General features: G+C 42.1%; 1 protein-coding gene across 1 annotated transcript in view; it reads left to right on the top strand.

The window, feature by feature from the left end:
* Positions 1–313: 313 nt before the first annotated feature.
* The window catches only part of SNED1 (sushi, nidogen and EGF like domains 1), a 91,029-nt gene continuing 75,753 nt past the window's right edge, over positions 314–15,589 (top strand). Inside the window, exon 1 of the mRNA XM_075268945.1 lies at positions 314–943. Coding sequence (XP_075125046.1) covers positions 746–943 — 198 coding nt within the window. The 5' untranslated portion in view covers positions 314–745. The remainder of the gene's footprint in view (positions 944–15,589) is intronic.

Consider the following 15,589-nt stretch of genomic DNA (forward strand, 5'->3'; position numbering starts at 1 on the left):
TCAGTGCGCTACATCCCCATGCTGCAGGGCATGCTGGGAGTTATAGTTCCACACACACCATTGATAAAGTGACCCCGAGCGCTCAGCACCACCGCTGCGCACGTCCACTTCTTGTAGCCCGGGGACTACGAGTCCCAAGATGCTTTGCGGAAGGACCGACACATTCCTGAGCTCTCGTCCAAAACTTCTGGCTTTAACTACTTGAGGCTCGGCCTTCCAGGGCTCTTTAAGAGACGGCGTCACGGCGGAGAGGGTGGCTCCTGATTGGTAGGGGCCCCCACCTCTCATTCCGGGGGGGTGGGGGGTTTGTTAGAGTATTGGGGGAGGGGACAGAACCCCCCAGTCAGTTGTGAACAGAGAGAGAATTCAGTGACACTGAGCTTCAGGCTGCACAGGGAGAAAGTTACCGGGAGCCCGGGCAGGAGGCACAGGCTGGCATGTGTGGGCACTGGGCATAGGGCTGCAGGCTGGCATACATGGGCACCACAGAGCAGTAGTAGTGCAGCACAGTGCCGGCACACAGGGGTATTACATGCCAGGAGATGGAGGCTATCTCTGCATAGTACACATCCATTCATCTCACATTACACAGGACATAGGACAATACCTGCTGCAGTGCCATGACAAGGTTGTGCTCCTAGACCTCCAGAGTGCCTGCCGAGCTGTGACAACCCCAGGTCACCTGTAGTCCTCCGGGTGCCATACCGTGCCACCCTGGGCAGTGCCATATTTGCCACATCTGGGAATGGGGTCATTGCTCCAGCTTTTGTTTGTGTGCCATGTGTTTTCTGGTGCCCATAGCTTGGTGCCTTTGTCAGATTTTTACCCATTTGGTCCTCAAGAAGGCGACTCGGTGACCCGCAGGCAGGATGACGGTGGATCTGGACTACTACCCATCTCCAAAGCCTTCACGTTTTTCGGAGACAAGCACAGCGGGCTTTATGTGAGTATACTACAACCCATTTCATGGTCAGAGTCTAAGACAGTGGGAAACTACAACTCCCAGACTATAAGAGCATGTTGGGAGTTGTAGTATCACAATATATGAAAGATACGCGGTGAACAGTAGATAGCGGGTCCTTATAACCTACCTGTACCCCAGTGTAGTAGATGGAATTATGGAATTACTTTATGGAGCGTCTAACAATGGAAATGACAACTTTGATGGATAGAAACAAATCTCCATTTATTATGTCAGATGGTAATATAATACTAACATACATAACTTACCTGTATAACCTACCTGTACCGTAGTGTAGTACGTCACACCCATAGTAAGTTGGCTTTATTGAAATACTTTAATGGGACCCTAACAATGGAAATGACAATTTCACTAGATAGAAACAAATCTCCAAATATTATGTCAGATGGTAATTTTATACTAATATGCAATGTACAGTAGATAGTAGGTCATTGTACCTACCTGTACCCCAATGAAGTAGATCAGAAAGCTGGCTTTATTAGAATACATCGTAAGGACATAACAATGGAAATGACAATTTCAATAGATAGAAACAAATCTATCTTTTTTTATGTATCATATGGTAATAAAATAATAATATACAGTTTATACTCTATATGTAATGGTTCACCATAATGTATAGTCTTTCCACGAACTGCATTTATTTGCTATGGACAGAAGAGGGGATAAGAGTTAGATTGTTGGTGGAGTCATCGATTGGAGACCCAAAGATTACAAGAACAGGGTTCCCAATTTCTCTGTGTGAATAGAGTGGTAGTGCACATATATGACCTATGGGGCTGCTGAGATAGCCATGACATTCTGTCTCATACAGGTGAATGGATTGGTGGTCTCTTCTGTGCACTACCCCTCCATTGACTCCATCGGGGGAATCAGAGTTCTTGTCCATGATACTCGAGGGATATTCCCAGTGATCAGACACTTATGCATAGGGATAAGTCTTACTCTTAAAGGGGTACACCGGAAATAAAAATAGCTCTAATGACAAATATAAAAAAAGGATAAAACACGCTCCTATCTCTTAATATGCTGCCCTCAGGGAAGCTCTCACTCTCTATACTAAGATATCATCACCTTCAGCTTAGTGTATGGGTTATCTCAGTCTATAGGACAAGCTGTGCTCTCTGCCGGCTCCTGTTTATGTATGGGGATGGTAAAGGCCACTATTAGCCACCTGCTATATTCTTGTACCTTTTGAGAAGACGATCAGTATTTTCTTCAGTCTCAGTAAACACGTACATTGTGTGATCAAATTGGGGAGGAAGTAGAAAGAGGATTTTGCTGTCACCTTGAGATTTTGGCTATGCACTGATATGAGCTACCCCAGAAAGTGATGGAGTCAGTTTTGCTTCCAGCACTACTGTCGCCTTATTAAAGGTAATGGTCTGCTTAGTTATATTCCTAGGTCAGATACATCCAACTTTGTTTGTCTCCATATAACCAGATAATGTCTCCAGATAATATTGTGACTCTTATATATTGAGATCTTGCCAAACTTGGAAAAGGGTCAAGATATATATTTTGGGGCAGACAAATGCAAGATTGAATGTTATTCTTATTTTTGGGTTCAGTATTTGGATATTATATTCAGGAATGACGACCAACCCTGTTTGATAGACTTTGCAAAACTGTAGGTGATATTCATTGAAATCTTAGTTCTTTTTCGGTTGTAGAGTTATGCCTATCCTAGGTGAGGAATTTATGATGACTTAGTGCTCAACTGCTGGGATCTCCACCAATCACAAGAGAGGGGGTTGCAGAGTCCCCTGTGGGAAGGAAGTGGTAGTGCATCTGCATGACCACTGCTCTAGTCATTGTCTATGGGGTGATGGAGATAGTGCTAAACTATACCACACAGGGGGGGAGATCTCCATTTTCATGATCATTGGGAATTGTGGTGATCACACATTTATTACCTATCCCATGAACACTTTAGTCTCATTGCATTGAGTCTTAGGGGCCGTTCACATTACCGTTGGTGTCCGCTCAGCAATGTCTGTGGCTTTTGTCTGTACAAGATTTTAGCAACGGACACTAGCTGGTCCGTTTGCAATTTCCATTCATTTCAATGGGATTTTATCTTGTGTCCTTTAGTGTCCGTTTACAACCATGTACGTTTTTTCAAGCGGACAAAAAAAATCCTACATGCAGAACTTTTCTGTCTGTTTGAAAAAATGTTTTTTAACATTGAGGTCTATGGGCAACGGACCTAACGGACAGCAACTGATAGTCATCAGTTACTGTCCATTTATGTCTGTTGTGATAGGTGTCCGGTTTTTTTTTGTTTTTTTTTTAAACAGACACCTTCTGAGTGGACACTAACGGTAGTGTGAACCCTACATTAGCTCATGATCTTTTTACACACTGTTAGTGACAAATCTCAAGGCACTAGGCGTGGGGAGAAACTTATTCTTTAGTAAACCACCTACAAACCGTTTAAATGGAATCTGTCAGGTGGTTTTTCCACCCTATAAACTGGTCCCAGCATGTGTAACATCAAGTAATGCCTTTTCCTATGGTGTCCCTTACTAAGCTTTCTGTTACTTAAAGGGGTTGTCCCATCACAAGGATCCTATCTATACTGCTAGTTTATGTGGATTTAAGACTTTTCCTAAATGCATTGCTTTATCAAAACTGCTTTGTTTGGCCGCTATCTTAATTTATTCACTTCATTGTTTACACTATGTTTCTATGGCCCTTGGGATTATCTGCTCATTTGTCAAGTGTTGTAGCTGTCTGCTCTCAGGGGGGGAGGGAGGGGCAGGGAACAGCTCTGAGATGTTTGAGAAGATCCGCTACTTAAATGGCACAGATAGGGGAGGTGAGAGCTCTGGGATTTCTGAGCTCTTATCAGTCGGTTTAATTGAATTTGGCTGATACAGGCTGAGATAGGGAGTCCTTTACCTCTGTATGTAATGCAAGCTGACTCAAGTCCAGCTCTGCTACATCAGCTTCACACTGTGGTAATTCATTTACAACCAATCCCGTGCAAGTGAAACCCCGCCCACTTATGTGCCGAGAGAAGCAGGACGTGAAGAGAGCACAACAGCCTGCAGGTTAGGGAACAAGCGTCATGGGAATACCCCTTTAAAAGTCAAGTTATCAGCTTTTAAAGTCATAGATTGGAATATGCAAAACTTTTCTGGCCCCAAATCGAGTTTTCATGCTGATGACTTATCCACCAGATAGGTCATTAGTATGTAATTTGTGGGGTCCGACACCTGCACCCTGCACAGATCATCTGTTCTAGCAGCCTCCAGGTGCCAGGAATTTATTAGTGAATGGACAGCTGGCACAGAAACCCCATCCACTGTATAAGGGAGCCTTCACACGGAGTATACGCTCTGCTCATTCTGAACGTAAAACTCGTTCAGAATGAGTGCGTAAAAACCAGCTTCCATTGACTTGAATGGGTGTCGGCATACGCACGTACCAAATTGAAGCAATAGGGAAAAAACCTCCCATTGATTTCAACGGGGAGCACACGTATGCCACCACCCATTCAAGTCAATGGGAGCTGGTTTTTACACGCTCATTCTGAACGTGTTTTACGTTCAGAATGAGCGGAGCGTTTTCTCCGTGTGAAGGCTCCCTAACAGGGTTTTCAGGGAAGTGCAGCGCCACTGCTATTACTTGACTAGGAGCAACACCGCATGTTCTGCATCTTCTGGCACCCCAAAGCTGCTATAACAGCTGATCTGTATGGGTTCCAGGTGTGAGACGCCCACAGATCACATACTGATAACTTATCCTGTGGATAGGTCATCAAAATGAAAACTTAATTTGGGGCCAGAAAACCACTTTAACTAGTGAGGAGGGCGAGGAGCAGCTTCATCTACTTATGCAGTCACTGCGTTAAATTACACCATGTGTGGCGTGACTGACATGTCCCTTTCTCTGATACCTACTGAATATAATATAAAGATATGTTACCCAAGAGTGACACTATATGATGCTATATTGTTGCAGAATATTTTTTGACTTTCCCATTCTTCGAAATGAGCTTGCAGAAATCCATGTACTTGCTGCACTTTCAGCTGTCATCCATTGCATAAATTTCTGCTGCAAATCTGTTACATGTGAATTTATCCTAAATGTATATTTACGCAAAGCAGTTTTTTTTTTTTTTGCAGACATTTATGTGAAAATCTGTTGTATACATCTAAGCTGTGGCATGTACATGCAGATGTGTGGACCAGTCACAGAAACTTCTGTCACAATCCTGCAGATGTCATTTTTTCTGTTTTTTTGTTTCATCGTAGAAATTGCTGAAGGTTTCTTCCAAGACCCGAGTGTACTTGCTTATATTCATACCTTCATACAGAAAGTATACAGGCATACTGGGGCAGATTTATGAAGACTGGCAACTTTGTATGCCTTGGATTCCAAAAATCTGGTGTACAAGGCATAGGAAATCTGGGCCGCAGTATACATAGATTTCAAGGTTGCAGCGCCCCCACTGATTCATTGAATGAATGTGTGCATGTAAGCAAAAACACAAAACTCTTCAACAACTCAAGATTTACAGAGAAACATAGAAGATTGATGACAGATACAAACCACATGGTCCGTGTAGTGTGTCTATATATTATTTCCATTTTATCTTAAGATAGACATGAGTTTATCCTGGGCATGTGTAAATTGACTTGCTGTAGATTTCCCTGCTCCATCTACTTGAGGACTGAATTTCACACTGGCTGCGCCCCCTTAAGGCTAAGGACAGGGGTTGCAGGAAAGCTGCGTCTTTTATTGCAGATTTTGAACAGTTTTTTTGAGCCATAGCCTGGAGCGGATTGAGCACAACAGAGAAGTATAAAAACTTCCTTTATATGTCTTATTTATTTTGGAGCCGCTTTAGGCTTTGGCTCAAACAAGCTGCAAACCTACAACAAAAAAATTGCTTCCTCAGCCTTAGGCTAAGGCCCCACGGAAGGTCCTGCAGCAAAAAAGCGCTGCAAGAAAACACGTGGCGGCAACGCATCATGGTTTTTCCCGCAGCACTTTAGACAGAAAGTTTGCAGAGGTTTCTGTGGACTTTCTGTTTCAATTATACTTATGGGGAAACCGCCACTGTTTCCATAGGTATAATTGACATGCTGCGATTTTTCAAAACCGCGCTGGTTTTGGAAATCGTGGCATGTCCGCACCACAGTTTTTACCGCATAGTGGGCATGGGATCCACTTTGCCTTGATTGTAAAATGCTTCAATTTTTCCCATGGTGTTTCTGCCGCAGGCAAATCGTAGTATTTACGCCCTGTGGGGCCTTAGCCCCAAAGGGGGTGTTACCAACTAGGAGGGGGGTTGCAGTTGGACATCGTCCAGTCAGTACTGACAGTATCACACAGTTTAGACATTGAATTGAGTATCCAGTAAGCTCACCTGCTCCCTCTAGTGGTGGCTGCTAGTACACAGGTGCTAATCTTTGAAGTCTAGGTCTGAGCGGGGGATTTGGAGCTCTTTATCAGAAAAAAAAGAATTGTGACCACTATAACGGTATGCTGTACTGTATATCATACAATGCCCTACATTTGATACTGCAGCTAAATCCTATTTATTTTGTTCTAAACTAAATATCCCTGTTCTGTCCTAAAGTGGTCTCAAGTAGTCACACATGTCCATTATTGCACCATTGAGCTTTATGGGACTGTGATGTTTGCCAAGTACATTGCTGAACTATCTCTAGCTGTCCCATAGATGGAAAAACAGCAAACATGATCTCTGATGGATTGAAATGGGGGAGGGGATACTGGACCCTTGTTTTTGTGATTGGACCTCCACCATTCAGAAACGTATTCCCCGTCCTGTGAATTTGGAGATAAGTGTTGTGTGGGAAACCCTTTTAAGGCAGGGGGCCCATACAATTCCTGCTCAAGCATCCTCTGCTCTCAGTAACCTCTCTGGTGTTCTCTGTCCAAATAATTAAACTAAGGTTAATTTGACTATTATGAATGAATTACATATTGGCGTCAGCACTCAAGTACCAGCTGTATTGTTATAGACTTCATGACGTGCAGTTCCCTCCCTTACTATGTATTATCGTATGTGATGTAGGGGGTAGGAGAACATTTTCAGGGATTCTTGGACATTGTCACAGTACAACAGCTGCTGAGTTAAACGTTGAGGATTAGCGGTGTGGAGTGACTTGTAAATTTTCAAGAAATCCCAAATCAAGGAGTTTATGGTTTGTTGCAACATCCTGAAACACGGCAATTCTCCTTTTTTTTTTTTCTCATGTTATGTTCAAATCGTGACTCAAGCAACCACGTTCAGCTTGTGCTCAATAGAATAATACTCTGGGGGGCCGATGGGTTAAAGCCGCTTTTCCAGGGAAGAGAGGGAGATGGAGGATAGTGGGTGGAGGGGAGTAGGGTCTTCTCCATCTGACCTTGCTCTGAAACGATTTATACAACTTATGCAACAATGTATAAAGCGAACCGCTCTACTGAAAACAATTTGTACTGATTATGCAACACAAATCCCTACAGTTCTTTCTTTTACTAGTTTTTTTTCTTTTTATTCTTAATTTTTTTTTTTTTTAAGGAATTGACTATTTAATTCCTTGGAGTGGTAGAACTCGATCCAGATGTACAGTAAATTACTGGATGGAGAGGACATACCAAGTGCGGGATTAGAAACACATATACATTTTAATCTTCAAAGCCAAACTCTTGCTAGCTACACACAGAGGACTTTATGTATACAGAGCAGCTTGTATACATCCCAGAGACAAAGGTTAAATGAACTGTTAGTCTACATTTCTGTATCAGTTGTCTATGGGAGATGGATGAAATGTTTCTGCAAACAAAGCCAATGATGAAAATAGCTGCAGAAATTGGTTTCTGCATACCGCAGCAAATAAGGGCTAGTTCACATGGGGGTAAGGAGGCAGATTTTGACAGCGGATTTCCGCTAGCGAAAAAAAGAAGCAAGCCACCCCTTCTTTAGGCGGCTGCAACCTCCGGTGTCGGCCCATTCATTTGAGCCAACTCCGGAGGGGGAAGCAGCGACCACGATGGTCGTGGCAGGCGGGTTTTGACCCAAGAGTGACGTGGCTCCCCGCGTTGTATGAAAAGTTAATGACCATTCTGTATTCCAGGGATTCAGCCTCATCCTCCTTCTCTCCTTCACTGCACAAGAACAACTGGCTGGAGCAGTATCCTCTCTACTGTGCAACTAAAATAAAGCCCCACCCATTTGACTAAGCCCTGCCCCCTCAGTGTCTACATTTTTATGCTTTAAGAGGCAAATTATTACTACATTTCCGCAAGCATCTTTACAAAGGGTTTGATAAACTTTTCTGCCAAGGCCTACACTGACCTGTTCACAGATTATGTAAGACTCTTTGCCCAGGCCAGTATATTTTGGGCGTTTTGGCAGTGCTGGATTTGTGATACATCAGGCACCAATTAACTACAATAGAATCCATCAGGTTTTCCGTCATTCTGTCATTTTCTATGAGAAAATATTGCAGAATGCTGTGCTAAGGGGATGTTCACACTACTGTTATGAACATCTGTCGTTTTTATCCATCATAGGATAAGCACAACTGATTTTAACAGCGATAAAGTGATGGACACAGATTTAACCCCCGGAGTAAGGGTATGGTCACACTACCATTATTACAATCCATTTCTGTTATCTGCCATAGGATGACAGCAGCAGAAGTTAGCTGTAGTAGAGTATCAGATACCGGCGCTGTCACTCTTTATTCCGTCATGCAGAGGGACACCTGGGGGAGGGGCTTCCTTCTGCATCTGTCTTTAAATGTTCGTTGTTCTCATCCTGCGATGGTAGTGTGTACCCACCTTAGAGTTGGTATGATAAGGACAAGAAATTTCTCCCCCTGGCCACATCCCCAAACCAATAGACCTACCCCTAAAGCAGTCCTATCTACCCCTAAACCTAGACAGGCGTTATATGCTCTGTCCCTTTAGGGACTGTCCCTGTGAATTCAGCACTGTTGTCAAGTAGGACATCATGTAGGGTTTGCCATTAAACTGCATTACTTGTAATATAGAATTTGCATACAAGAGAGGTCCTAGGCACACCATGACTAAACTTACTACAAGACGCTGGGCTTCTTAACTTCTTTTCCCATTTTTAGGAAATCATATTAAAACAATTGGGTTACATTGCATTTTAACACAATTTACCTGTGCAGGGATTTTATGTTTGGATCACACATTTCATAGTAAATCTCCTGTTCATGCAGAACCACTTTTACTGTGATATAATAAATACTGTATAATAGTAATGCATGATACAAACTGTGTAATAATAACACTATTAATGATACATAATATATACTGTGTTCTGGGGATATTATCACTCCTTAAGGAGAGATCACTTCCATAGGCGTATGGAGACTTACAAAAGCCTTTTTTGCTTCACGGGAGGATTATGGGAAAAATATTCAAATCTGTTTTCCAAGATGTAAATAGGAAAACAGTGCCTCTGTTTGCTGCCCTCTAGGGGCAGCCCCCTTAAACATCATGCATGACTTTTTCAACAAGCCTTGATGCTATGATGCGGGGTTTAGCCAAATCAGTATCCCAGCTGTGGACAGCGCTGTTTCTATCTGTTGGATCTCATCAGCACAGCGTAGGAAAAACTGATTTGGCAGAGATGAGAGACTTCTAGACCAGGTTCTGGGGATATTATCACTCCTTAAGAAGAGAGCACCTTCACAGGCGTATGGAGATTTACAAAAGCCTTTTTTGCTCCACTGGGGATTATAGGAAAAATATGCAAATCTGTTTTCCAAGAATAAATACTGTATAATAATGCATACTGTATAGTAATCACCATTCTTAAATACTATGTAGTACTTTGCTTTGTGCTGTCCAACATCTTCCATGCAACGTCTGCTGGTCTCCAGATTATCTTTTCTTAGTCTCTGGTGGTTCTATTGTTAACAGTACGGATTATTCCCCACACAGACCAGATTATGCTCTGTCACCAAAGTGCAGTTTGGTCATACACCACCGGGAGCACTATTAGTTTTCTGTAAGGTCACCATACAGTATTATTAGAGGTGTTACTTGTTACAAATTCATGGAACAATAAGGTGGAGGGAGACATATGAAGAAACATGCGTCACACAGAGGCAGAAATTATGGCGCACACCACATTCGCTTTAAAAATTTTTACATTTTGCACTTTTTTTTTTTTAAGTGACTATGAGCATTGCTACATGGGAAGAATATGCAAATCTGACTTCCGGATTTATTCTTCCCATGTTCCTTTGCACAGTGGAGCGCTCATGGCTTAATAAGACTCCACACACCTAAATGGTGATTCTCTCCTTATGGAGTGACGATATCCCCTCAACTATGAGCATTGCTATAATTTATGCCAGAAATTGGCAAAATTTACAGTACAAATCTATGCCAGCTCATGACTGGCTCTGATTTTACTTAGTGACGCGCGGACAGCTAAAGATGTGCCAGATTTATTAAAAGGTCAGCACTTCTTAATAAACTTGAGGCGCCAGTCCTAAAAAATTCCCTCCTAAGAGTTGTCAGCCTAGGATAGGACTGTTCTCCAGATTTACTTACCTAAGGGTTGCATACTGATATGGCGCAATTGTTGAAGATTTTTGTGGTATATCCCACACACAAAAAACACACCACAATTTAAGACATAATACATCTGGATGGAGTTTGATCTCAGTGAACCTTTGCTTTAAACTTCTTTGGCCGTCCTGTACCAATACCCGAATTGCTTCCGCATGTGAAGGGTGCGGTTCCAATAGTAGATAAATATTAAGAGAATTGCTGATAGTGCAGTGACCTGCTATAAATGGACATCTGCTAATAAACACTGCACTGGCCTCACACCAGAGATTAGACCCTGTATAAAGTTCAGATTTTACATTGCCTCTGATACCGGGAATATCATTGGGTACAGCGAGATCGAGCAAAAACTCAATGATAAACATCTATTTTTGCTGCGTTTTTATAGCCTTAGCCTAACGTGGTCCTAAGTAGATGTGACTTTAGAGTTTCCCTTTCCACAGATTTCATAATGAAAATATACTCATTTAAATCAGCGAACTACAGATGCGTATATATACATACGGGTCACACGTAGATATGTAATAAGTTCCACCTTATTGTACAAGCTCACCATAAACTGACCTCTTTGATTTTATTTTTTTTTTCCAGGAATCTTTTCCTGACATAAGTTCCAGTTTGTTATGTAAATGTATGAGGTCCCTGTTATTTAGCATTATGGCGGTTTTATATACTGCCACTCCTGTACACAACCTATAAGTCCAACGATATGATTTTGTTTACATGCAAATTCCTTCCAGGCTAGAATTCGTTCTTTTTCACATACCTTAACATAAACATGTTTACTTAGCGGGGGTTTACCCTAAATCATAAATACGCCTTTCATGTATAAGATATGGCGAGATACTGAACACATTCCTTGTTATGAAGTGTTTTCTGTTCATTATGTATGTATAAAACAGAACGCCGACTCTTAGGCGTATTCCAGGTCCTGAATGACTTTTTAAATGCTGTAGCAATGGACATGGAAATGTCCCTATTTAATGTAGGAACTACTTTGTCATAGAGAAATATAGTCTAAAAAATGTTTCTGTGTAGCTAGAGACATCATTGAAGTTTCACTGATTTGCAAAGATTTCTGTATAAGGGAGCCTTCACACAGAGTAAACGCTCCGCTCATTGTGAACGTAAACTCGTTCAGAGTGAGCAGCGTTAAAACAGACCCCATTGATTTCTATGGGTGCCGGCATGCACGCGTATCACATTGAAAGCAATAGGTAAAAATGCCTCCTATTGATTTCAATGGGGAGCACACATATGCCGACACCCATTCAAGTCAATGGGATCTATTTTTTACGCCGCTCACTCTGAATGAGTTTACGTTCAGAATGAGCGGAGCGTAAACTCCGTGTGAAGGCTCCCTTATACAGAAATCTTTGCAAATCAGTGCAACTTCTCTAGGCTCCCTTTTTAGATTTAAGTCCTACTCTTTGTGACATTCCTGCTTGTGGAGCTGTAAGTTCAGAGCCCAGTAGGTAATACCCTGTGTTGTACGCTGTTTCCATCTTCTTTCTCTCAACCTAGCACATTACCATGAGGTAGCCACATGTCTTACTCTTCCATTATAATATATAGGAGATACAGAAAACTGTTGCAATGCAGTGAGAGAAATCCATCACTTAATATTACACCAGCACCAACAAAATTTAGTTGCTAATGTTGTGCCCTGTATGCCAAAAAATGTTGTACAAGGCATAATAATAATAATAATAATGATATATTTTATTTATGTAGTGCCAACAAATTCTGCAGCAATTTATAAATCTGCTCCATTAAATTTTGTGCGGCCGTCATGTAATGGCATCTTTTATACAAACAATCCCACCATTAACATAAAAAACTAAACTTAAGGTAAAATCACCACCACCATCTTTTTTTTTTTTTTTAACTGTAATTTTTATTGAAAGGATTTTTTATAAAATACAATATAACAAAAGAGTTGAAAACATAAAAAACATGAACTTGAAGCAATGCATATACCATCAAGTAGACTGGGAATGTATACACATCACAAAAACCTGAGCGTGGAAATGAGGGGGGGGGGGGGGGAGGGAAGGGGAAGGAGTCAGAGACCATTCAAGATACAGTATGCGTTCCAAGATCACATATAGCCTGGAACGCCTCAACAGTATGGTAAAGTGTGGCCGTCAAGTTCTCCATGCTACGGACATCCTTAACTCGGGCTACAAGATCAGAGCCAGAGGGAGGAGAGTCCACGGCGGGAGGCTCCCTCCCGATTAGGCCCATTCTTCGGGCCTAATCCAGAGCAGAATACCGCAACTGGATGCCGGTGCACTGCACTGACATCCCATCAAGGCTAGCCGCACAAAATTATTCACACGCGGAAAGCAAATTCCGCCATGTCAACAAACCCTGCAACAGTATGGCAAAGCCGGAGCCTGAATAATTCAGGTGCAATTCACACCATCTGGGGACTTGAGTAATTATAAATCCCCCCCAATATCTTTGCAATCTCTGACAACCTGTTGAATTGAAGCCATAAATAATGCAGGTTGCTGTGAAGTCCAAGGGGGTCCCACCCAGTATTAGAAAGGGACAGCCGATAAAGTGGCCATCTTTTGGGGGATTTTCTATTGGAAAGTGATGTGTTTGTCGAACTGTAAATGACTTGCATGAGACAGTTATAAATAGGCACAAACAGGCAACACCTGCACCTCTAGGAATCCTACTAGTGCAGCACTTACTTTTGCCGTGCTGATTTGGAGAGCTCCCAGGGTGTCATCCTGTCTCATATAACTGAGACTGAGCTATTTCCCCAAACTGACCCACCTGGGAAACGTGCTGGAAAGATCCAGGTGACAGCTGTCAACTTGGCAAACAAACAAAACAAATCAAAAGTAGGATCATGTTTTATGTAAAAAACCACAACTTAGATTTGCATTTATTTTATGTAAAAAGTCATAAATAAAAGGTATTTGTTTTGCTGCACGAGAATCTGCTCATGTTAACAGACGATTCCTATTTATGTCCGATCATTGGATCCCTCAATAGACTGAAGTGTATGTGGAGTTTGTGAAATTAGATGCCCCATAGTTGCAAAACGGACATGAAAAATGGACCGGTCTTCCATTTTTTTCAGCGTTCATGTAACCTAAGACTATGTTCGCATGGGCCTATTTGGTCCACAAAATATGGGTTGTATGTCAACCATATTTCTCAGACTGAGCACTGAGAAGCTTAAGTTCATATCTGTGCCGGAGTCTCTGTTGGAGACTACGTCACTGGAAGCGGTGAAAATCGTCAGAGAGAAAAGTCCTGCATGGAGGTTTCAGTATTAAATCATTGGAAACTTGACGGACACCCGGCGGACCCCTTTATAGGACTGTCTGTACTATAATCATGTTAGTCCCTGGAGATAGCAGGAACTCCTAGTGTCATAGATGACTATGATGCTTGGAGTGCAGGTCACTTCTTAATGTTCAGTCAGTGTTCTGATTCGGGATCAAGCGCAATGAAAAAACCCTTTCACCCTTCCATAGCTTTTACAAAAAGGCTATTCTACTCCTACCTTTACTTTTCTTCTCCTCACTCCCGTTTGCCAAAAAAGCGTTTTATTCACATATGCAAGTTATGCTCAGGGAGCACACCATCGTCATCCCCGCAACACTGCCTCCAGCGCTGTTTCTTCACGCCCCCTGAATCTTTCGCTGTCTATAAGTTACTCAGACTAAATGTAAACCACTTGGATGCTGTTTGATAGATTTGGTGGATCTTACTAGAAGTAAGATATTCTACCCATTTTAAGATAGCTCTTAGTAGACTGACTTTAGTCCATTACTTTGCACAAGAAAGTAGATCCGGTTAATAATAAATCTGGTGCATTTTCGGATTCAACAATAACCACCCTGTTACATTCGCACCCATTTGGACTTCTGCGCCTTCCATTCATATGCTCCGGTGCAGGAGGCATGTTCAGTTTCGATTCCTTGCTTAGGGTTTTTGTTGCTCTGTGTGAACACTGTCCTATTCCCTCACTTCTGCAGTTGATTCTCTAGCACACCTATCTCCTTCACCTTGATTTTCCTCTGGCCCTCTAATAGTTAATTTTAGTCTTACGTGTGTGATTGACAGTCTATCTTCCTCTCAAGTCTGGGGCATGTTCTTCCTTCCTATTTATCATTTGCTCACATTCACATTGTTGCTTGTTATTGCCTTGTGCGTGCTGGTTATTTGCTATTGCTGTTTGTTACCTGTATTCATATACCTGATCACTGGCTTTACCTTTGACTATACTCTTGGATTTCCATTCCGTACTGTGTGACTGTTACGACCCCTTGGCTAGCTGACCTCCCTTTTGTTGTTTGTCTTGTATGCTTTCTGTGTCATCACATATATCTAGGGTTTTGCTACCCAGTTGTTGTCTGTTGCTTTGGACAGTTCAGGCAAGTAGGCTGGGACAGGGGGAGTTCAGCTTAGGGCTTACTGTCTTGTCGTGCCCCTCTCCCCAGGTTTCAGCAGCAGCTACTGGGGAATTGCTCCTCTAGCAATCCCTTTACACCCCCCGCCCCCCCTTTGTGTAGACACTTCTGAAATGTATTTAGCAAGGTGAAAGCTTCAGTTCTTTTTGTTGCAAATCTGTACTTACTTTAATCAGATTTATTCCAAAAATATATGGAAGAATTTTAGAGCAAGAACCTTAGTCCTTGTGGGCTACAATGCCTGTAAGATTGGTGGGTGCCGTATCTGGGATGATATAGGAGCCTTTTTCCGTATATACTCTTTATAACTAACTTGTTTTTGCCCTCCTGTCCCTCTGTTCTACATTGTGGTTGGGTGAATTAGATGGGATTGTGTCTTGATTCTACCTTCCTAACTATGCCAGTCTTATTGTTCTAATTCCCATTTGTTTTTCCATATGTGAGTGGGCACTGTGGTTTACATACAAAGAATTCAGAAAGCAGAATTTCAAACTCTTTGTTCTACATGTAACTTTTCATGTGGGTTGCTAATAAAATTTCATTAGCCCACAAAGAATTCAGCGTCTCCAGAGGTTTATAATACTTCCCTGGT

Source organism: Leptodactylus fuscus, chromosome 3 (genome assembly GCF_031893055.1).
Source record: "Leptodactylus fuscus isolate aLepFus1 chromosome 3, aLepFus1.hap2, whole genome shotgun sequence".
NCBI lineage: Eukaryota > Metazoa > Chordata > Amphibia > Anura > Leptodactylidae > Leptodactylus > Leptodactylus fuscus.